At 39.4% G+C, this 25330-nt stretch overlaps 1 protein-coding gene across 5 annotated transcripts in view; it reads left to right on the forward strand.

Annotated features, from left to right (window-relative positions):
• Positions 1–25330, forward strand: part of LOC122809344 (Friend leukemia integration 1 transcription factor-like) — a 570988-nt gene that overhangs the window by 443428 nt on the left and 102230 nt on the right. For all 5 annotated transcript variants that reach the window (XM_044080751.1, XM_044080752.1, XM_044080754.1 and 2 more), the window contains one exon: positions 23210–23413. In XM_044080751.1, the coding sequence (XP_043936686.1) occupies positions 23210–23413 (204 nt within the window). The remainder of the gene's footprint in view (positions 1–23209; positions 23414–25330) is intronic.

The raw sequence follows: 25330 nt of genomic DNA on the forward strand, positions 1-25330 counted from the left end.
TAAGTTTTTGCTAGAAATTCTTAGCCACTAATGTAAAAGCCACTGAAGCTCAATGTAGTTTAAAAAAATGTCTGCCAGAATCTCTTTGTGTGCTTCTCAGCTGACAAGTATATTTTTGGCACTTTTTAACTGTTCAGACTTGAATAAAACAATAATTGAATTCAGTTCAGAATACAGTTTGAATAAATTGCATTTATTTAAACTATATTTGCTCTAATATTGCTACACACTCAAGTGTGCTAGCTTGCACTGCACTTGAACTGTTTTTAGTGCTGTTTTAGCTGCCCTTCTGTAAAAAAAAAATTTTTCTAAGCTTGTTTCCTGCCTTTCCTGCCTTTTTTGTAACTAGTCTAGTCCAGATACAGATTTGCTGTATCCAGGATGGTTTGTAAGCTTCTGAGCCGCCAAAGCCTTTCTGTGTTTGGAAGGAAGCCTTCTAGCTTATCATTGGGAGTGGTAAGCACTAGGTAGCCTATCTACCACAAAAGGAGTGGTTTCTCGCCTAGAAATTGTAGTTGTTGGCCGTTGGACAGTTTTTCCATCTCTTTCAACTTTTCTGGTTTAAAATACCTTGTTTGAGCTTGTTTCCCACTTTTCCTGTAACTAGTCTAGTCCAGATACAGATTTACTGTATCCAGAACAGTTTGTAAGCGTCTGAGTCCCCCAAGCCTTTCTGTGTTGGAGGGAAGCCTTCTAGCTTATCAGTGGGAGGGGTAAGCACTAGGTAGCCTATCTACCACAAGAGGAGTGGATTCTGGTCCAGAAATTGTAGTTTATTAGCCATTTGGGCAGCTTTTTCCATCTCTTTTAACTTTCTAATTTAAAAGCCTGCATTTGCGCTTGTTTCCCCCCTTTCCTGTAACTAGTCTAGTCCAGATACAGATTTGTTGAACCCAAGACTGTTTGTAAGCTTCTGAGCCCCCTAAGCCTTTCTGTGTTGGTGTTAAGCCTTCTAGCTTATCAGTGGGAGTGGTAAGCTCTAAGTAGCCTATCTACCACAAGAGGAGTAGCGTCTGGCCCAGAAATTGTAGTTATTGGCCATTTGAGCAGTTTTTCCATCTCTTTCAACTTTTCTGGTTTAAAAGCCTGCATTTGAGCTTGTTTCCTGCTTCTCCTGTAACTAGTCTAGTCCAGATACAAATTTGCTGTATCCAAGACCATTTGTAAGCTTCTGAGCCCCCCAAATCTCTCTGTGTTAGAGGGAAGCCTTCTAGCTTATCAGTGGTAGTGATAAGCACTAGGTAGCCTATCTACCACAGGAGGAGTGGTTTCTGGCCCAGAAATCTTAGTTTATTGGCTGTTTGGGCAGTTTTTTCCATCTCTTTCAACTTTCTGATTTAAAAACCCGCATTTGCGCATGTTTCCCCCCTTTCCTGTAACTAGTCTAGTCCAGATGCAGATTTGCTGTACCCAGGACTGTTTGTAAGCTTCTGAGCCCCCCAAGCCTTTCTGTGTTGGAGGGAAGCCTTCTAGCTTGTCAGTGGGAGTGGTAAGCACTAAGTAGCCTATCTACCACAAGGGGAGTGGTTTCTGGCCCAGAAATTGTAGTTTATTGGCCATTTGGGCAGTTTGTCCATCTCTCTCAACTTTCTAGTTTAAAAGCCTGCATTTGCGCTTGTTTCAAACCTTTCTTGTAACTAGTCTAGTCCAGATACAGACTTGTTTTATCCAGGACTGTTTGTAAGCATCTGAGCAGTACCAAAGTCTGCTCTTTAATTTTTCTCTTAGATCTACTAGTTCTCTCCTCTCCTACACTTTTACTAGTTTATTAGTCTAGCACTTTACCAGGCTTCTTGTAGCAATTATTGTAGCACACAAAAGTGCCACCAGCAATAAATGTTCTACAAGGAGACAGATCCAGTACTTATTATTAATGCCCACCCCTCCAGGCATGTTTAAAGATCAGTTCCCTGTGCTTTCTCCTATTAAGTTGGTGAACTTGGGCATCCTGAGGCAATGTAACAACTGCCTCATGTACACCGACAACCCTCTCCTCTTACCTCCCAACACTCAGACTTGCGTGAGATGCACTTATATATCCAAATTAGAAGCAACGCACTCTTCAACCACGACTGGAATAGCTGGTCAAGAGAAGAAGGTCAACACTTGCACCACACCACATGGAACACATAGACCTCTAGAACACACACCAACACTGTCTTTACATAAAAACACAAACCACACACACACTTTTGTGGAGGATCTCAATACAAATCTACACAAACAGCAGAGAACTCCAAGGCAAAAATGCACTCAACCACCACAACACAACACTAATCATGAGACACATAACTCTCCTAAACAATATGCCACTCAACCAAAGCCCCTAAGGCAAATCAGCATGCCCGACACACTAGTCATAGGTGACTCGATAGTGAGGCACACTGATGTCCCACTCACTAAGTTGAATAAGGAGAAAGTAACAGTCAGCTGTCTGTCAGGTGCCAGGATCTTCCACATAATGCATGCACTCAGGTCCCTCAACAGCAGGTACAAATATAACTCAGTCATTGTACATGTGGGTGTGAGTGACCTGAGACATACCTCGCTGGACTACATGAAAAGAGATATGGAGGAGCTCTTGGATTATGTAGCCCAGGCGGGTATGACCCTAGCCCTGAGCAGCATCCTACCATCACCCAGAATGATACCACAGTACAAGCAGAAAATGACTGATTTCAACAATTGGCTAAGTTTCTGGTGCCATTCTAAGGGGATCCAGTATCTGTCTGCCTGGGATGACATGATTGACAGACCTCTATGCTTTGCCAGAGATGGCCTGCATCTGTCACCCCTGGGCTTCTGGATACTAGCCAAGGCTCTTGCACCACTATAGTGCCTTTTTTAGGTGGTGTTCCAAAGACCAAATTACCACTGCAACAGCTACAAACAAATGCAATCTGAGGGTCATGCTGCTCAATGCTATAAGTCTAAATCTCAAAGTGCACTCACTCAAAGCACTCCTTAAAATGGAGAACATTGGCATTTGTCCTATAACAGAGACCTGGTTCAAGGCAGCAGAAAGCACCCCTATACGACCAGGCTATAACTCTTTCCACACCGTTTGGCCCCAGAACATGGACCAAAGCTCCAAAGGTGGTGGTGTTTCCATATTCATAAAGGATGTGCACACCTCCAGACTGGTAACCCAACATAACGCATCAGAGATACTTCCGGTGCAGCTAACATTGGATAAGGCAACAATCCAGGTCATAGCCTGCTATAGGTCCCCAACCATGTCCCAAGACTCACACTCCATGCTCCTAAACACCCCGGAGAATATTAGGGTCCAACCTAATACTCTCATACTGGGTGACTTCAACTACCCCTCCATTAACTGGGAAATCTAGTCATGTACCAGTACACTTGCCCAACATTTCCTGGAGTTCATTAATTCCAATGCCCTGGACCAGCTCATTCTTACCCCCATTAGAGGTAGCAACATCCTTGACCTGGTCATTACTAACATGGGTGACCATTGTTCTACACCAATAGTCAGCTCCTCCCTGGTTAGATATGACCACAAACTAATCAACTTTGAAATCCACATCCCTCCCACCCCCGCAAAGGTAACCACTATGAAAAACTTCTTCAAAGCTAACTTTGGGCTCCTAAAACAGGCTACACCAAATCATACACCAATGCACTCTATGAACACGTACACAAATGCATGGATCTCACCATACCCAATAGAAACAAGACGCTCTCCTCCAAAAAAAGGAAGCAAATCTGGTGGTCCCCTGCCATAAACAAACTCTACAAAGGAAGGAGGAAACTGATGTGGAATAACTCCCTTATCAGTCTCAACAAAAAGTTGAGATCCCTCATCAAATCCTCTAAAGCTAGCTATGAAAACAGAATTGCAGCAGATATTAAAGACAACCACAAGGCCTTCTATAGTTACATAAAGAATTCCCATGCCAATACCCAGATTTGCTCTTAGCTACTGCACAATGGTACATCCTATACCAAGCCAACAAATATTGCCAATATACTGTCCAACAGATTCAGTGCAAACTTTACCCCTCTCTCCCTCCCCAAAGGACCTATCACAATACCAGTAGATTGCCAGGCACCCAGTATTACTGCTGCACAGGTAAAAACAGCACTGTCCAAGGCCAAGAATATATCTTCTATGAGACCTGACAATATCCCTGTCTACATGAACTACAGAGTGAACTGGCACTTCACCTGTGTGCCCTGTTCAATCACAGCCTCACCTCAGGTTTTGCCCCTACCGAATGGTGCACTGCTACAGTCATCCCTCTCCACAAAAGAGGAGCGACTACAGACCCTGGGAACTATTGCCCCATTAGCCTGATGAGTCTGATGTGCAAATCTATGGAACACATCATCATGGACCTAATAAACAAGCATATAGGGAATCTCCAAACTCTGGATCCACACAGTTTGGTTTTGTGAAGGGTAGATCATGCCTGCTCATCTTGGTCGACTTCTTTGAGTCAGTTACCAGAGCTTTGGAGGAAGGCAAGGTGGTTCATACAGCCTACCTTGATCTGGCCAAGGACTTTGATACCATTCCCCACTCAGGAATCATAGAAAACCTCACTAAGCTAGGCATCAACCCCTATATCACTAGGTGGATTTCAAACTGGCTCACAGATAGAACCCACAGTGTGAAAGTAGCTGACTCCAAGTCAGACTACCGACTAGTTACAACTAGTCACTAGACGAGTGGAGTCCCACAGGATTTGGTCCAAGGTCCTCTCCTGTTTGGTATCTGCTTCTCTGAAGTCCAGGCCAACACGAAGGGACTCTGGCTGACAAAGTTCACAGGCGATTGCAACTTGGGTGCTATTATTAACTTCAAAGTGATGTTGACATCCTACAGAATGGCCTCACTGAGACCAATGACTGGTGTCAGAACCACGGCCTTAAGCTCAATGCCATAAAAATATGTCAGAATCCCCTCTGGGAAAAACCCAGTTCCCATGAATTACCACACTGATGGCAGTCCTCTGAACACAGAAGGCATTATATGAGATCTGGGAACACAGGTTGACAGCAACCTCTCTTTTGATCACCACATTGCCACTGTGGTCAGAAAGTCCTTCTATGTGGCACATCTCATTACTAAGGGTTTTGCATTCAGGAAGAAAGAGGTCATTGTCTCCCTCTACTCTTCCCTCATTAGGCCAATCATTGAGTACAATGCCCCATTTGGCATGTACCTTACTAGACACCTGCAGAGGAGAAGCCACAGAAGTACCTCATAAAGAGGATCCTAGGCCTTAAACACTTGTCCTGTATGGACAGACAAAAAACTCCAACTATTCCCTGTCTCATATTGCCTACTTAGAGGTTATCTCTGCTTGACTTACAAAGCCATGCCTGACCCAACTCTGTTAGAAATGCTACATCTAAAGAAATCCCAATCCCTCTGCACCACACACTCCAGAGACCTCAACTTCATTACCACAATCAACAGAATGTACTGGAGGGACAGGTTCATAACCCAGAGACTGCCCATGCTATGGAATAGACTTTCCATACATGTCAAGCAGAGCACCTCGCTGACCCTCTTCAATAAAAATCTTGATGAGTGGATGGGAAATAGAAAATTTACCCCAGGGATAACTCCAGTGGCTCTACTCGACAGAAGCACTGGGAACTAAGGTCGGGTGGCAAGATGCCAGGGTAATCCTATGGCTAGGCTTGTAAAGGCCCCAGGGCCATCAGCCTAGTACACACCTATGAACCTATGAGCCTAAGCAATACCTGTTTATAAACACACGTGCTTCTTGAACAATAATATAAATTAGACTGTTGTCTTGAAACGTAGTTCCCTTTCATATTTATGATATATTAAGCTACTATATTGCCCAAAGGAATGACCAGCACAGTTCCCAATCATGGCTCTTCTTTCTTTTCATCCTCTTATTCCTCCTCCTGATTCTCCTACTGATCTGGCTAACTGACTTCACTCTATACCTTCCACAGTCCTCTTACTTTCTAAACTGCTGTGCACTAAATTCCAGTCTTTCCATGCTTTACAAATCCTGTGGATATTGCATATTCAAAAGTTGCTTTCTCATATGGATGTTTTTAAATGTTAAAACCATGTTTATAGGCAGCTACTAGACACGTGGTCTAGGAAACCACTGAGAAGCCAACCTCAGTCCCCTTAATGCCCAGAGCACTGTTTGGTTAAGTGACCTGCTCAGAGATGCACAGTAGGCCAGTGGATTCTGAGGGAATCAAACCTTGTACTCAGGGAAGCAGCTCAATAACAGCTCATAGCTTTAACTATTTGCGCTGTCTGCCAGACTATTATCATGTATAAGTTGGTGATTAACTTGCTTATTGCTATGGCTTCAACTTGGTTATTGTTAATATATTATGTGATTACTGTTAAATTGGTATGCATGGTTACTTTGACAGTTTGTAACCCCAGACTGAACCTCAAAAAGGGCAATGGTGAGCAGTGCTCTACCTCAGTTAGCAAATAAAAAGACATAAATATGTATACTAACAGCATCAACATCCTGACAACTTATTTTCCCACTTCTAATAAAGTTAATGATGACCGTAATCCTGTGCTGGTAAAGCTATGGGCCAAATTCATTAACACCTACACTAAGTGTACACCATTCTGAGTGAATAGACTACACAAGCATAACTTGCCCCTTCTTCCTCCTAATTTTAGTTTTCCAACTGATTTTCTTGCAACCTTAAATATCAAGGGGGATTGATAAAGGTTACCACAATGTGTATCTAAACTCAGTTTAATCTTTCTGAGTGAATAGACAGCACAAAAAATGTGATGGGGATGTTCTTAAATGCAAATCATGTACACTTAGTGCAGACATTCGTGAATCCGGTACATGTTTGCATATATGAAGGTTTCTTGTATCCTTCCTAGAATGAAGCCTTTTCAAACCAGAACAAATCTGGAAAAATGTAGATAAAACATACCTACCATCCCAGTACTATCAAAAGAAAAATACAGAAAAAAAGCAAAAGACCAGTGTGTACAGTACTGAAAACTAACAAACTTGAAATGCTAATGTATTTTTTCATTCATTCCTCTAGTACATACAATACCCAAATCCCAGTTCACAGCTAAATCACTAAGGACATTATCCCTCTCTTTCTTAACATTTCTGTGATGTCCCTTATACTAAAGTAACAAAATACAGTAGTGATTAAATCAACCAAGTTAGCATGCCACTAAACAGATACAAATAACCATTCTAATGAAAAAAGCAGCTGTTTATACCAGCTAAGCTTGCCTGGTCATGTTAGTTACTTGCTAGTAACTTGTTAATTACTTAATTCATATCATACAGTCTGGAATCTAATGTAGTTTGGGTAATTAATCATATTTAAAGCCAAGGTATAAAATCTAGCTGAAAATTAATGAACTGTGGAGGCAACCTCTGGTGTCAGTTTGGTTCCAATTGTGAAAACATCAAAAAGCTTTAAAATTAAGGTTAATTCACCCCACCCTGCCCAAAAATCTCATTGAAGGGGCTTTGTCTCCCATGTCTTCCCATTTTCCATAGCATACCCTGAGGTCCTAGTACTTCAGGTTGAAATGTTATTGCTCAGTTGGCATATCTAGTGAATCCCATTGTTGTCACCCTTAAATCCGTTCCCAGACAGCACACAAAGTAGGAGGCCTCAAAAGGAAAGTCAGTAATGAGAAAGCAGTTGCTCTCATTGAAGACATTTGCAGATGTTGACATGTGAAGCTACAGCTAACCTCTGCAGCATGCAGTAGGTGTTCAGGCTTATTACTGTAATAAAACGGGTATTAATGTAAACCCTCCCTTACAAAAATAGCTAATAACATAATCTTGCTACACGTTGCCTTTCCTTTAAAAAAGTCACTAAAGTAGTCATCTCTCTATTTTTGTTAACTACAGAGACCCTTGGAGACTTAGTTTAACAGAAGTACAGAACAGGAATAAGCAGTTATGGAGAATACTACTTCTTGCATAAAGAAATCACTTGATATTCTCGACCTACAGTTACATGAAGTCCAATGTTCTACATAATTACGCATAAAATGACTAAAGTAAATGTGTACTGTGTTAACACAGTCAGCATTAGGTGCCCCCATCATTAACATACTCTATTGATACAAAGCTGCTGTCACGACAAATGTTAGAATATTCTAGTGATATCATACAGACTGTTCACTAAAACAGTAATGACATATGTTTAGACACTGCAGATAGACAAAAAAAACTCAAAAAGAATTTAGAGGAAATGATCAACTGATATGAAGTCTTAAAAAACTAAATCAGTACGACATTCACACCACACATTGGTCACTTTCTGACAGATCCCTTTCATTTCCATGTTACTCACATGAGGAAATTGTTAACTTTTGCTACATAATATGCATTTACAATGAGTACGTACAGTGATTAGAACAAACTGATAAAAAGCAAATATTACTTATTTTGCACTCACTGTTATCTGACCTTTTAATCATGATAACAAGTCATGGACCCCCTCCCCCATCTATCTTCACTCTATCCTGAGTCATACTGAAATTTTCAATAAGCCACATTTAAAAGGTCATTTTCTGTTGCAAATGTCAATATGTTTGTACAGCTGCAAATGGGCGAAAAGTACTAATACTACTAGAAAAAAAAAAGTCACATACACCCACTTTTCTGAGTAAACTAAATGAACAGACATTTATATAATAAATTATTTGTAATGAGAAGCAATGATACAAGCTAAAGTCTAAATATGATTGCAAATCCCACATTTAGAATTATTGATCCTCCATTTTAGTCTGTATTCCTTAACCTAGCGATAATGTGTTTTTTGCAATAGTTTTTTTTTTTTTTGTAAATTCATGCATTTCCGAGACAGTGAATCCAAGTCATCCGTCTTTGATAATTTCAATGAAATGTTTATAGTCTGAGTGACACTTCCCTGTTAATGTTGTCATGCCTTTTGTTGTCTTTGGTATGCACAGAAGTGAGTGTTCCTTTGGTATCTGTTAAACTCTATCCCTCATTCACTTTGCTGTAGATTATATTTGCCCACAAACACTTTCATTGAGTTTCAGCATCTGACATTCCTATCCTCTTCACTAGTACTGATGCACTAATTGTGAAAACCTTGACTAAACATAATGGATTTTTTACTCTGATTTTCATTTCATAGTTGCAAGGTTCATCAGACACCAAAATGCTGTAGACAGAACATGCCAAATATTTCAGGGGGAGTTTTACAGACAGGTCTAAACAATTAAATTTCCTGTAAAATTCTTCAGCAGTTTTCAAATGTGTCTGTATTATCTGCCCGTATGATAAATACAATCACACACAAAAAAAATAATTTATTCTGGACACATTCTTTGTAGCACTTACAGTTGTGTAACTCTAGCTTTATTTTTAATATTCAAACTTAAGTTATGCAACCCGGGGTTAGGACACACTCGACCAGAGCAGCTTCCCTCGGAGGAGTCCCCACCAGGGACATCCTGGAGGCTGCCACCTGCACATCTGTTCATACTTTTACCAAGCATTGCCACCTGCCTCTCTTGTCTAAATCAAGGGCAGGCTTTTCCTCAGCAGTCTTGCAGGGCTTGCTAGCCAGCCCCTAGCTTCCTGGACTCCCTCCAACCATTTTCCTCAGCTTTGGGAATCTACCCAAATGTGATGACTGCAACAGTGAATACACTCTAACATCTACATTTATGGTAAGTGTACACAACTGTACTTTCTTACCCCCACTAGAGGTAGCAATGTCTTTGACCTGGTTGTTACTAACATGGGCGATCGTTGCTCTACGCCAGTAGTCAACTCCTCCCTGGTTAGATCTGACCACAAACTAATCACCTTGAAACCCCCCCCCCCACAAAATTAACCACCATGGAAAAACTTCTCCAGAGCTAACTTTGGGGTCCTAAGAATAGAGGAGGCTAACTCCATGGCACCCATGCAAATGGAGAATAGTTGCATGACTGCCGAAATGCACTGTGCGAACACTTACACAAATGCATGGATCTCACCATACACAATAGAACCAAGATGCTTTCTCCAAAACAAGGAAGCCAATCTGGAGGTCCCCTGCCAAAAACAATCTCTGCAACAGGAGGAGGAAACTGTTGCAGAATTAGGTGAAATCCCAAGACTGGAAAAACTCACTTATCAGCCTCAACAAAAAGTTGAGATCCCTCGTCAAATCCACTAAAGCTAACTATGAAAACAGAATTGCAGCAAATAATAGACAATAACAAGGCAATTTATAGTTTTGTAAAGAACCTCCATGGCAATACCCAGATTTGCTGTGAGCTACTGCACAATGGTACCTCCTATACCGAGCCCACAGATGTTGCCAATATACTGGCAGACAGATTCAGTGCCAACTTTACCCCCCCCCCAAAAGACCAATCACAATACCAGTAGATTGGCAGGCACCCAGTATTACTGTTACACTGGTTAAAACAGCACTGTCCATGGCCAAGAATACAGCTTCTAGAGAACCTGACAATATCCCTGGCTGTGTTCTACATGAACTACAGAGTGAGCTGGCACTGCACCTGTGTGCCTTGTTCAATCACAGCCTCACCTCAGGCTTTGTCCCTTCCGAATGGCACACTGCTATAGTCATCCCTCTCCACTAAGGAGGAGTGATTACAAACCCTGGGAACTATCGTCTCATTAGCCTGATGAGTCTGATATGCAAAGCTGTGGAATGCGTCATTATGGACCTAATAAACAAGGATATAGGGAATCTCCAAACTCTGGATTCTAAACGGTTTGGTTTTGTGAATGGTAGATCATGCCTGCTCACCCTGGTCGGCTTCTTTGAGTCAGTCACCAGACCTGTGGATGAAGGCAAGGTGGTTCATACAGCCTTCCTTGATCTTGGCAAGGCATTTGATACCATTCCCCACTCAGGAATCATAAAAACTCACTTAAGCTAGGCATCAACCCCTATATCACTAGGTGGGTTGCAAACTGGCTCACAGAACCCATGGTGTGAAATTAGCTGACTGCCGACTAGTCACTAATGGAGTCCCACAGGGATCGGTCCTGGGTCTTCTCCTGTTTTTCTATCTACTTCTCAGAAGTCCAGCCAAACACAAATGGACTCTAGCTGACAAAGTTCACAGACAATTGCAAGTTAGGAGCCATTATTAACTTCCCATGTGATGTTAACATCCTACAGAAAGGCCTCACCGAGACCAACGACTGGTGTCAGAACTATGGCCTTAAACTGAATGCCAAAAAATGTCGTCATCCCTTTTGGGAAAAATGCAGTTCCATGAACTACCACATCAATGGTAGTCCACTGAACACAGAAAGTGTTAGATCTGGGAACACAGGTTGACAGCAACCTCTCTTTTGACCACCACACTGCCACTGTGGTCCGAAAGTCTTTCTGTGTGGCACATCTCATTACTAAGGGCTTTGCATCCAGGAAGAAAGAGGTCATTGTCTCCCTCTACTCTTCCCTCATTAGGCCAGTCATAGAGTACATTGCCCCATTTGGCCTGTACCTCACTAGACACCTGCAACAACTGGAGAGGCTGCAAAAGTACCTCACAAAGAGGCTCCTAGATGTTAAACACTTGTATATGAACAGACTCAAAAAAACCTCCAACTATTCTCGGTCTCGAATCTACTACTGAGAGGCGATCTCTGCTTGACTTACAAATCCATGTCTGACCTAGCTCTTTAGGAAATGCTACATCTAAAGAAATCCCAATCCCTCCACACCACACGGTCCAGAGACCTCAACCTCATTACCACAATCAACATAATGTGCTAGAGGGACAGTTTTATAACCCAGAGACTGCCCATGCTGTGGAATAGACTTCACATACATGTCAATCAGAGCACCTCACTAGCCCTCATCAAGAGCAATCTTGATGGGTGGATGGGAAATAGAATATTCGCCCCGGGGATCACTCCAGTGGCTGTACTAGACAGAGCTACTGGAAACTAAGGTTAGGTGGCACGATGCCGGGGTAATCCTATAGGCTAGGCTTGTAAAGGCTCCGGGTCCATTAGCCTGGTACACATCTATGAACCTATGAACCTATGAACAAAATCTGGTTTACCAGTCATGGCTATATAATGGTTTAGTGATATCTCTTGGCTACTAGGACATACAGTCAGCAACATTGCTTTCTACTGCATTACTCTCAGTGACTGACATGCCATCGACGTCTATGTTACCAAGAGTGTCAGTAAACAAAAACTTTACCCCGCACTTCATTTTGTGTTATCTGAATCACACTTCAACTCATTGACTTCAGTTGGCCAATGCTGACTTTGTCAATTTTGGTTTCCCATAGGAAATCACTGCTGATGCAATTTCAGTTGTACAACAGTGCAATTAGTATGTTTGAGTAAGAAATTGTCGGCCCCCTCACAAAAACATTTTTTAGAGGTTTCAATTAAGTTGAAAGCTCAACTATTTTTTAATCTGATTAAACGTTCACCTAGTTGAAACTCAGAAATGTGGGGTCAAGCAATCCAAAACAGCTACAAAAAATAAAGACAGTTTTTATTACTGAGCAGAAACAGTTGGCAGGTGGTAAGGTGAGACTGGAAAAAACTAAGGTGACTTTATGTGGCACAATGCAGAGATGCTGCAGAAGAATATGCTTTAACAAATATTGACTGTATTGAGTACATGTAGCTGCTGAGACAGCATTAGCTGCAGTGAGTAAAATATCTCTTTCCTACGACATGCAGTGACCTCAAACTCAATTATATAAATATTTAGGACTATGGAACAATGTCAGCCATATGAATACAAGTATTTTTTCCACGGTGGACATGCTTTTGCAAAATTCTATGTGTTTTAGTGTTTAACAAGTCATTTTTTATTTGGTTGTTTTCAGTAATACATTTTTAATGCCAGTGTTCCTCAGTGACGTCACAGTGTTTAATTTGTGTTTATCAGCTTATGATGAAATTTCTTACACTACACATATTTTTTCACTTAAGTACTAAAGACAGGCTGGAATGTGATTATTCTGTAGAACATTATTATAGAATAATGTAACTTTTAAGAAAATACAGATATTATTTCATGAATGCATGTATCTTTGATAACTATTCTCAGCTTCTCTGTTCTTGAGAATAAGTTTGAAAGGTGGACTGAAGACAGATGCATGTAACAAATTATGAGCATATGGACAGTGGAATATTTATAATCTTCTGTGTTTCACCATTTATTTTTCACCTTCTTTAATCAAACATAAATTATGCCCTTTCTCATGTTCTAGTATGTACCACACCCCAGTGTTTTACATTTATTCACCATTTATATGCCTTGTATATACTCAAGAGATGTAATATAATTTAAGCTATGCTGTGACACCCCACTCTGGGCCAGTAATCAAGGAGCCTGAATCCTCAACACTGACAGTAGAGTGGGATGTGCACTTTGAAAACAAATGGATACACTCAGTATTTCCAGATGCAGACTTCACTGCATCAAACACAATTTCCGTTAAGAGCACACAGAGAACACACTCAGTCCGGGATCTGGATTTCTCTAGATCTGTCTCCAGTATATAAGGAGTGAAATTTATTGTATATTTCATTTTATTTGCATTTTTTTACTGGGCATGGAGGTCATTAATGGGTATGTTGAACAGAAAGGGACCATGGACAGAAACCTGAAATGCACCTACTGTTACAGAGAGGAGGGAGGTGATGTTGTTAAGCCATTTAAGTGCTCAGGATCAGCTTGAGAGGTAACTTTAAAATCATGATAGAGTTGCAACATTGAGCCCTAAGGAAGATAGTTTATGCATAAGTTTTAAATAAGAGACTGTATCAGAGTTTTTAGAGAAGTCAAGGAAATCTGCTGGGACCAGATTGCCTAAGTTTCTGTATGGTTTATGCTGGAGATCAAACTGAGGAGATCAGTACTAGTGCTATGATGAGGGTAGAAACTGGGTTTTATGAGAGAGAAAAATATCACTTTCAGTGTTGAACATGAGCAGTTGAGATTTTACGCATTTTTCTAGACTTAAGAACTTAAGACAAGGGGAGAGAGAGTATGGCAACTGGTCTATAGCTGGAGAGGTCAGTAGAGATAACACTTTTTTTTTTTTAGTTGACACTTTTATGCAAAGGAAAGATGTATGATTTTTCCACAGTTTGGGTCTTTCGGCTTTTCCCGGCTAGGGGTTGCCACAGTAGATTTTTACGTGCTGGCTTGCCGGGCCTAACGCACAACCTTCAATGAAGGAACGCCCGTTCATGCATGTCGCCACACAGAAGACGCTCTAACTGAGAATCGAATGGGCAACGTCTAACTGTGAGGCGACAACGCTACCGCAGCACCACCACCGTAGTACTGGGACATATTTTTTTCTTTTATGGAGTAGTTTATTAATATAGAAATGGGGTAAGATAGGCTGTCAGCATATATTTTTTTCAGCAGCCATTTTGATGAAAGCTATGAGCAGGATGTCAGGTGCAAGAGTTATGGATTTCAATATGATAAACAAAGCAAATATTTAGTAATAAATACAGCAAAAGCAATCATATAAAATGTCTAAAATAAATAGTATGTAAAGCTTGAAGTGGTAAAGTATACAGTGAAGGTGATTTTGAAAAATTAGACCAAGTCTGAAGGATATAAATGGTCTACAATTTAATAGACAGTAAGGAATGCAGAAGGTATGTATTAGTATAAAATAGTAATATGTTGCTCAAGAAATTGCCTATGAAAATCTTTAAAGATTAAGATAATTAAGTAGCATTTGGAAATTAAGTTGGCTGGTAAGGAGGACAGAGTAAATGACACTGGAATGGGATGGTGTGTAATACACAGTGACACAAATCTGTGTAATACACAGTAACACAAATCAAAGAGAAGGGTACTAGAGTACTAGAGTTTTATAAATGTGGTTACACAGAGGTAGTAAAAAAATTGCGATTTTGCGTGTGGTATGTTAGTAAACAGTAGTGTTATTCTGTGGCAATTTTGCAGTTAGTAGGGACTATTTAAAATTATTTATATAAAGTTCATTTATTTTCTTAGCTTGGGCTTTTTGTATTTGGCCTATGTGAATTGCAGCCACTGAACCTTGAAAAGCATATATCAGACAATCAGGAAGATTAAATTGTTGGAGAAGTTTAAATATGAATGGTGACCTAACACAAATGAATGCCTTTTCAGCATCTACTGACAGAAGAACCCATGGTTGATGTGATCTTTGACCTTCCCTTAACCAGAATCAAACATTACAGATAGCATTCCAGGCATTTCCCCCTTTTACAAAACCCATGTTGTCGGCATGCACAGCTCAGGAAAATATTTAATTTTATTAATGAAATATATTCCTACAAAAATATAGTGCTACAAAGAGATGCGATTGGAGCTTTTCTCCCGGGTCTCCACTGAAAATTGGCTCGTTCCAAGTCAGACTTTCCTGGTAAACAAATGTTAAATAAATACATTTGTATTTGTTTTCCAGGGTAGAGCACTTATCTCCATGAATGTTTTCTAAACTCAACCTAGGAGCACAGTCTGCTTAAGTGATTTGCTCAGAGTCACACAGTTAGGGAAATGAGACTGAGGGGAGTCAAACCTTGCACCACTGGACCACAGGGAACAGCTCATTAACAGCTCCTTAATCCTCTAAGTCAACTGCCAGATGAGGAAAAAAGGCTAGTAGCAAAGATAGTCCTATATATCACACACACACAAAAACACAAATACACACATACACACACACACACACACACACACACACACACACACATACACACACACACACACACACACACACATATATATACCTTTTATAACTAACTGCCGTCTTCACCCCAAACCAAGGATTTGCCTCTTCTCTCGCCATGTGAAACAGCCCCTCAAGAACAATAAAACTGAAGAAAGTATGTGTTATACAAATTCTGTCAACAGAACTAACATTGTATAATTTATTGTAGCTCTTAAAGTATACTCCCCTGCTAGGGCGTCCAGCAGCCACTACCATCCTTTTCTCCTTCCTAGCCCACGTTCTCTCCTATACCCTTGTAAATGCATAATATTCTTCCTTTCTCCTCAAATTCCATTTCCAATACCTACTACCTCCTAAAGGGAACTATTGTAGCTAATTCGACATTGGCCACTAGGTGGCGCCTTTGTCCTAAACTATCTTTCTGTCTTGAAACTCTTCTCTCAGGAACATAGTATCTCAAGCTTGTAGAGTTATAGTCCTACTCTTTCCCTATATCTTCTTACTCTGTATCAGTTAACTATACCCCCTCTATCCCTACTATCAAGACTAACATCTCCCACCTTTCTCCACCTTACACTTACCTTAACAAACAGCTCTCCACTGATTGTTCTCCTAGGGCTCACTCCTTCTGTGGCTCTACCCGCTCCGTTCGCCCTGCAGGCTCACTCTGCTCCCCTACCCTGCCCCCAAATTCCACCTGCCCCCAGTGCTACTACATTTATACACAATAACGACACCCCCTGTCAATACAAGCAATCACATAGACCAACCCCTTAAAGTGCTACAGCCTATCTCCCACCATTTAATCTCTATCAACACCCATCCCCCTATACTTACCTACACACTACACTTTACAATGTCACCTAACACTACCTATATACACTTTAAACCCTTACTCCTACTATCACTTCTACCTATTTTAGCTATACCCTATATACTTACTTCCTATGAACACCTCAATCACCTACACTTTCATAATCCCATGAAACAAACCTCCACACCAACATTCATCATCCCTCATAGCCACATTTACACATCCTATCCACCAAAGTATTTATCATCCAAATTTCATAGGCTCACTCACATCACATACTATAGCCCTAGAACTAAAAATTCCAGAACCTAACATGTAAAGGATTAATACTCACTCTGGCAATGCAAATCCACTCCCTAATTGATGGTGATATACACCAAACCCAGGCCCAAATTCTACCACTTCCATCAAGCCTAGCACCCCAAATTCTACTAATGCACATCTGGTCAACAAACCCTCCAACTCTCCCCTTTTAGACCATCTCAATATTCGAAGCATAAACAATAAAGTTGCTCACCTTCATGCCCTCATGGATGTACATTCATTTGACATCCTCTGCCTCCCTGAAACATGGCTCAAACCAACCAATCCTGAGACTGGACCGTAACTCTAAGAAAGGTGGAGGAGTAGCTATCCTATATAAATCTGAATTACAAATCACATCCATTGAGTCTAAACCTTCCCTAACTAGCAACGCAGAAATTCTTATCTCTAAAGTTCAACTTAACAAATGTAAATCCATTTACATAATCTGTATTTACCTTCCCCCAGGCAACAATATCACAACCTTAGGAGCAGCTGTCCACCACCTACCCACAATAAACCATAATACTTGGTGACTTTAATATAAATTGGATGTCTTGCACATCAGAACAGCCTTCTACCCACATCAACCTACACGGTTTTATACAACTCATTACAGTCTCCACTAGAACCAATAAACATAATAATAATGACAGCACCCTAGATTGGATTCTCACAAACAGTCAAAACCAATCTTACAAAGTAGGGACCCTCCCAGAAGATATAAGTGATCACTCACTCACCTTCTTAATCAGGTATAAGACTGATACCCCAAACCCAACCCTATATAAGAAAATAAGATGTAATAAAAATTTTAACCCTGACAGCTTTCAAAAAGAACTTGCAGCTTGCAACTGGTCACCCCTGAAACACCTACCATTAAAAATGCCATTAAATACTTTAACTCTAAATTTTTAACCATTCTAGACTACCATGCCCCAACTCGTGTAGTAAAAGCTAGGTCTAAACCAGCCCCTTAGCTCACCAAAACTACCAAACAAAATATCCTCCATAGAAACAAACTCTGAGGTAGCTGGCGTGCAACCAAAAACCTGGCAGATCAACTAATATTTAGACAATTAAGAAATGAAACTAAAAAAGCCATATCATCAGATAAAAGAAACTATTACTGCCACCTCCAACAAACCCACCAAAATAAACCTCAAAAATTCTGGTCAGGTATAAAGAAACTCTTGCACCCAGGTCGCTCAATCACACCCACCCCCTCAGGCTCCAATCTCCTTAGCTCCAACCAAATTGCCAATTCCTTTAACACTTTTTTTCCCAGACACCATTCAATCTTTGGCCAGTCAGCTATCCCCTGACACTGCATCTCCTTCCAATATTATCCCTAACAGCCCCCCAATATTTAAATTCCAACTCGTTCCTACATCCTTTGTCTGCACCCTTATCAAGAAGCTTAAACCCACCACCTTCTCTGCAGATTTACTACCTGCAGAATACCTGCAAAAAGCAGCCAAAGCTATAGCCTAACCCATATCCATCCTCATTAACAGAACTATTTCTGAAGGAACTATTCCATCTATCTGGAAAATCTCACATGTCATCCCCCTGCATAAAGGTGGTAATTCCAAAGATTTTTCTAACTATAAGCCTATAGCCATATTATCCCCTCTGGCACAAATCATGGAGAAATGCATTCATAAGCAACTATTAAACCACCTCCTAGAGAACAACCTACTAGCTACCTGCCAACATGGATTCAGACCATTTCACAGCACCTCTTCTGCCCTTCTTTCCTTCACCGATGTCATTAATAAAAACCGTAATAGTAACACTCTGTCCTCAGCCCTCTTCATTCATCTGCCAAAAGACTTCAACATGGTCAACCACCAGCTACTCATAAACATACTTAGTAACTTCTCATTGGATCCACTTGCTGTACAATGGTTCCAATCCTATCTAAATAACAGGCAACAGGCTGTACTATGGGAGAATAACATGTCTTCACACCTACCAATTGCCCTTGGTGTCCCTCAAGGCTCCATATTGGGTCCTCTCCTCTTTTCTATTTTTACTAACGACCTACACTCTGTATTACCTCAAGCCAGCTGTATCCAATATGCGGATGACTCCACACTAATATGCTCAGCCTCTTCACTATCACAATTGCATTCCCTAACCCAAGACACATTTAACACAGGCTTCTTCAACGATGTCTCATCCTGAACCAAAAAAAAACTAAAATGCTACTATTTACTCCCACCCGCAGAGCTCCCCCCCCCACTGCATTTCACAGTCACGTCTAGCAATGGTACAATCATATCTCCAGATTCTACTACAAAACTACTTGGAGTACTAATTGACAACAACCTCACTTTTGAGCCACATATTAACAACACTATAAAAACAGTAAACAAAAAACTAGGTTCCCTCTATAGGATCAAACTCTTTCTTACCCCACTAGCCAGGACCACCATTGCCCGGACCCACCTTATCTCAACCCTACTATATGCATCCCCTATCTATACCAAACTATGCAAAAGCAATCTGAACAAGCTGGCTAGCTCCTACAATAATATTGCCAGATTTGCAACTGGGTCTACCTATAGAACCCATCATTGTAACAATCTTAATCAACTAGGGTGGTTAGAATTGCCAAATCTTATTCTATCAAACCAGCTAACTATTGCCCATAAGATACTGTTTCATTCTACATCTACTCCAATACTAACTAATCTAATCACCCCCTACAATAACCTGAAGACCCTGAGCTCATCAAATAAATTAATGGTAAAGATAAGTAAAACCAACAATCTGGTTGGAGACTCTCTATTCTCTAACACAGTGGGTAAAACCTGGAACTTCCTCCCTACTGATCTAACCTCCCTACCTTCAACTACCCTATTTAAATCCAAACTCAAACCATACCTTAAATCGCACTGGTTATGCCCCTGTGCAAACCCAGACTAACTTCCTCCACTGTCTCCAGACCCTATTCTTCTCACTCACACAAACTAGTTATTCTTTTCTACTAACACTATTGTTTGTATAACCTTTTTAAAGTTCAAATAGTGCTCAATTTTACTTACCTTATATTTTGTTGTATGTATATCCATACGTGATATGTAGCTTAGAAGACATTTTCCTTACTCTTAAGCTAAAATGTATTTACTAGTAAAATTTACTAAATCTTAGTAATGTACTTATGTTATTGTGATTCTATTCTGAAGTGTGGAGCTTTTCTCCCCGGGACTCCACTGAAAATGGACATATATCCAGTTGGACTAGCCCAGTCAACAAATGTAAAATAAATAAAAATAAAATAAAAAAAAATATATATATTTTTTTCAGTGCATTTCGTTCAGTTGAATGCTTACTTTGTCAACAAAGTGTACTGCCATATTTTTTCAATCAAAATTATTCTTTGTCAGGTTAAGGATTTACTGAATTTAGAAATGTCAACTGTTTTCTTTTACCACTGCCCCTAACCACAACCTTACACATTACCTTACCAAATCCCATTTTGTAACAGAACCACTGCACAAGACAACCACAGACAGACACACCTCACAAAAGAACAAAATTATCTTACTTAACCTGTACTCTAACCTTAACTCGCAAACACCTTTACATGAACACCACACTTTCATTCTACTTAACTTCATCCAACCCAAGTAGTCCCATTCAAATAATGAGTACCACCAAAGTCCTCATTTCCCAAAGTAATGTTCACACAAACTGCTTATAACCCAGTGAAGGCACAGTTTTCAATTTCTTATTCTTGTGTTTTTAAATGAATTGCAGACTTTTATATTACAATTATATAAAAAGTACATTTTGTTGAAGTAAGACTTGATGGCAATATGAGAATAACAGAACATCTTTCCATCTGTAAAGCAGACAAACCTCTAAGGGACATACTCAAAACTCCTATAACTTCCTATGAGCCTGTATGAACAAAACTAAATTTCACAACTGTTACTTTAAGGCACAAGAACTGGAATGCAATCAATCTTTAAATATCAGTTTGGCTTCCTCACAGCAAATAAACTCTGAAAATCGTGTAATGTGGTTGTCTGAGAACAGAGAACTCATATAATTTGTAATATCTTTGCCCTCCCAGATCCAGCAATACTTGGATATCACAGGGATTCCCATGTAGGTTCATATGTTCATAGGTGTGTACTAGGCTAATGGCCCTGGAGCCTTTACAAGCCTAGCCCATAGGATTACCCTGGCATTGTGCCACCTAACCTTAGTTCGTAGTGCCTCTGTTGAGCAGAGCCGCTGGAGTGATCCCCAGGGTGAATTTTCTATTTCCCATCCACTCATCAAGATTTCTCTTGAAGAAGGCCAGTGAGGTGCTCTGCTTGACATGTATGGGAAGTCTATTCCATAGAATGGGCATTCTCTGGGTTATGAACCTGTCCCTCCAGCTTGTTCTGTTGATTGTGGTAATGAGGTTGCGGTCTCTGGAGTGTGTGGTGCGGAGGGATTGGGATTTCTTTAGATGCAGCATTTCTAACAGAGCTGGGTCAGACATGGCTTTGTAAGTCAAGCAGAGATCGTCTCTAAGTAGGCGATATGAGACAGAGAATACTTGGAGTTTTTTGAGTCTGTCATATAGGACAAGTGTTTAAGGCCTAGGATCCTCTTTGTGAGGTACTTTTGCAGCCTTTCCAGTTGTTGCAGGTGTCTAGTGAGGTACATGCCAAATGGGGTGTTGTAGTCGATGATTGGTCTAATGAGGGAAGAGTAGAGGGAGACAATGGCCTCTTTCTTCCTGGATGCAAAACCCTTAGTAATGAGATGTGCCACATAGAAGGACTTTCTGACCACATTGGCAACGTGGTGGTCAAAAGAGAGGTTGCTGTCAACCTGTGTTATGAGCTAGTTATGGACTTAAAAGTACATTTCATTTGCAATGTTTTTGTTTGTTTCTATGCATTGTTTTGTAAAGCAAAACAGCTGTCTTCAGCTGGCCGTCAAAGAACTTAATAATTTAGATCTCATCTTACAATTTGTTTCAGGAACAGCATTTTTTATTCTGTTATTCCAAAAACTAGCTTTTAAAATCTTGTTGTATAGTGATAATGTCCTGCCTTAATTATTATATCCAAGCAGGACCTACTGACACAATTGATAGGATGAATGAATAATTGGTAAACAGGTATAAACAATTATAAAATAGCTAGTCAATTTTGAAACTGTAATTACAAAATAAGAAAACAATGGGGTTTTCAACCATTCATAAAAGCTATCATTGCCCCTACAACTGCAGATCAGATGTGCTGCAGATGTTTCTACCTAAACAATGTGATAGCAGGCATTCCTAGAATTCATCTATGTTCAGTTGGACTTATTTAAAAACGACCAGGTCTATGGGATAGTAGTCAATTTCCAGAGGTCAGTGAAGTTGTGAATTTGAAGAGAAAGCTTAAAGCTGTAAGGCAAACAGAAAAGATGCAACGACAGCCTTTGAAGTATAGTATAAAACCCATCATCACTGGGGTTGTATTTGTTTGGTAATTTGTTTAGTGGGCAGTTTTCACATAATTATTAGACAGTGAAAAGGATGTACATGACAATAATTTATCAAGGGAATGATGCAGTAATATTTTCCAAAAGCTTTCAGTTTTGTGTGACTCAGCAGTCCATATTTGAATACTTTATTGTGAATATGCAGGGAGATAAGCCTATGTTTGTCAATTTGTTTACATTTTCCAGAATCCCATTTCTAAAACTGCATTTACAAAAGTCTAAAAAAAGTATGTGTGTCATAATGTTTGACAGGACTGTATGCAAAGTTATTACATGTTGTGCCGTATGCATAAAGGATAACAGAGGAATTAAGAAAATGTAAAGGATGCAAGTCTCACTAGAAAAGGAAAGGGACATGAGAAAGTAAATAAATGTCAATGAATTCAAGATTAATATATTAAAGTCATAATGGTATTTAGGAAAAGGTTTTGAAAATGGTAGATGACTGTGTTAGATGAACTTCAGTACCTGTCATGTATATATCCATATTATGAAAATGTATTAAGTTGCATGTTATACCAGACTTAACTACTGTCTAGTTACTTTGTCAGTAAGCTTTATCTTGGTTGCTAGCACTTTTGTGTATGTGAGTTTTGTCCTTATGTTCAAATGCCAGTCAAGCAAGCTACTGAATTATCCTGTCAGACTTGTAGCCGCCTATAATTACTTTATTAAGCAATCAGTAATAGCTTATGAAAGGCATTGTGCTACAGTTTACAAAGATGTTATCTGTTTTCCTTGTTCATCTTTTATGTAGCTAACTTAAATGAGATGTTACCTACCATAATGTACTGAAATTGTACCAGATTGTTTGATTTAAATTGATACCTGCAACCTGTAAATGGTATTACATCCTTTTTACCCTATTTCTCCCACAGATCCTGGTGTATGGACACATGATCATGTACGACAATGGGTAGAATGGGCAATCAAGGAATACACACTCACAGATGTCGATGTTTCTTTATTCCAAAGCATAGATGGGAAGGAGCTGTGCAAAATGACCAAAGAAGACTTTCTACATATAACATCAAGCTATAACACAGAAATTCTTTTGTCTCATCTAAGTTACCTAAGACAAAGTAAGAGTCTATGAAAAACATAACACTTGTGATTTATAGCATATAGCGTTGCTAAGGACATCTTCTTCAGATGCAACAAATGCTTTAAAAAATTATTAGTAGTATGTCAGTCCTGTATATTGCTGTAGCTGTGTAATCATGCATTAGACTGGAATGGCTATTACTATAAAGGATGAATGTGTTGACTAATATCAGACCCACAGTTTTGCATTTAATCATTCTCCCAATTTCAGTAGGTAAGCAAAAAAAGGGTATGTACAGTTTCACATACTCCCAATTATATTCTTAGGAATCATATTATAGTAAAATTTTTATATGTAGTGAAAAATAATAATAACAAAATTAAAGAATTGTACCATTATTTGTTCTTCCATCTCTGTCGTCTGCACTTGCTCCTTGCTCTCCCCCTCAAACTATGATTTCTCTGATTGGTATGATCAATACAGACCTCTCCCATGCCCATATTATTGTATTGCCTGATGGTTTTTCATTCATTCCTAAAAAACAGTGAACATGGTTAATAATTTAAGTAAATTGACACTATATACTTGTAAATTAAATGCAGAGTATGGTCTGAAAAATGTTTTACTAAGGAGTGAGATACCAATGGGAAAAGCAGTTGGCATAATGGTTAAGGTCTTAATCTTACAGACATAATATATAGGGTTTAATTCTGACCTCTTATCACTGTCTGGTTACTGACTAGGCTTATAATAGTCTGCAGGCCAATTGTCTAATATTTACCTATGAACCTATATGGTCAAACCTAGCACATTTAATCCAGCCCTTATGCAAACACTGCAAATTTTAGTTAACGTGTGTTGCTGATATTAGACAGGCACTAAATACAAACAATCAGTATATTTGTTGCAGTTTAAGTAGAGGTTTTTAATAGAGTTACATAAGTTCTATAACTGACTTTTTTAAGACAGATAAGGACAGTGGCATGGTTGTGATGTATCAGCAAGATTATTGTGACAAAACTGAAAGAATGTTGTCAAACACTGATAAATATAAATTATGGCACTGTTTGACACTCACATAGGTTATAAAAAAAGAAAAATGTTTAACAGATCTTTTATTATACAATTATACTGATTATGAAATATTTAATGTGTTAGTACTGCCAGTGCCAAGAGTAGGTGTGCTATTTGCTAAGACCTCCTTCCAGGCCAATTGTGTCAGAACAAGTGTGAGTAACTGAAATTATTTCAATCAATATTGGCAATATTCTGAATCATATTGTAAAAAATATTGACTTGTATATAAAATATTCTTGGGACTTCATAGATAAGATTATTATAATGACTTTATTGATGGAGAATGTCATTTTATTTACTCTAGATGTTAAATACTTCAGAAGACTGGTGCAGCATTTGTTTGACATATTTCATGGATGTATCAAACATAACAATTAAAGCACTATGTATACAGATAGAAATACGATCAGAGAATAATTATTTTGTATTTAATTATAGATAATACAAGCAGATTTGAGGTATTGAAATGTGGGCTACTGCAGCCCTGTTTTTGTCAACCTAGTCATGGGGTGATGAGATGTTAGCATTTTACCTTCTCGTAAGAATTACAAAAAGGTAACATTTCATAAGAGTTTCATGGATGGCCTGTTTTTATATGTACAGGTACAAATGATGAAATTAATATTTCATAGATGCTTTAAACAATAGTACATCTTCTGTCAAATTTTGTAAAGGTAGAAATAGTAATGTGGTAAATTTCTTATATATACCGATATCTACAGAGTTTGAAAGGAGAACATTTTCAAACAAAATTTAAATGAAGAATATATATGTTAACAACTATTTCCATTTTAGTAGTAATCATCTTGCGGCTGCAAAAATGCATATACTTAGAAGTCAGATGATCAGAGTTTCACAACTGTTCACTAGTGATTAG

Source organism: Protopterus annectens, chromosome 8.part0 (assembly GCF_019279795.1).
Source record: "Protopterus annectens isolate FY-2018-M chromosome 8.part0, PAN1.0, whole genome shotgun sequence".
Taxonomy (NCBI): Eukaryota; Metazoa; Chordata; order Ceratodontiformes; family Protopteridae; genus Protopterus; species Protopterus annectens.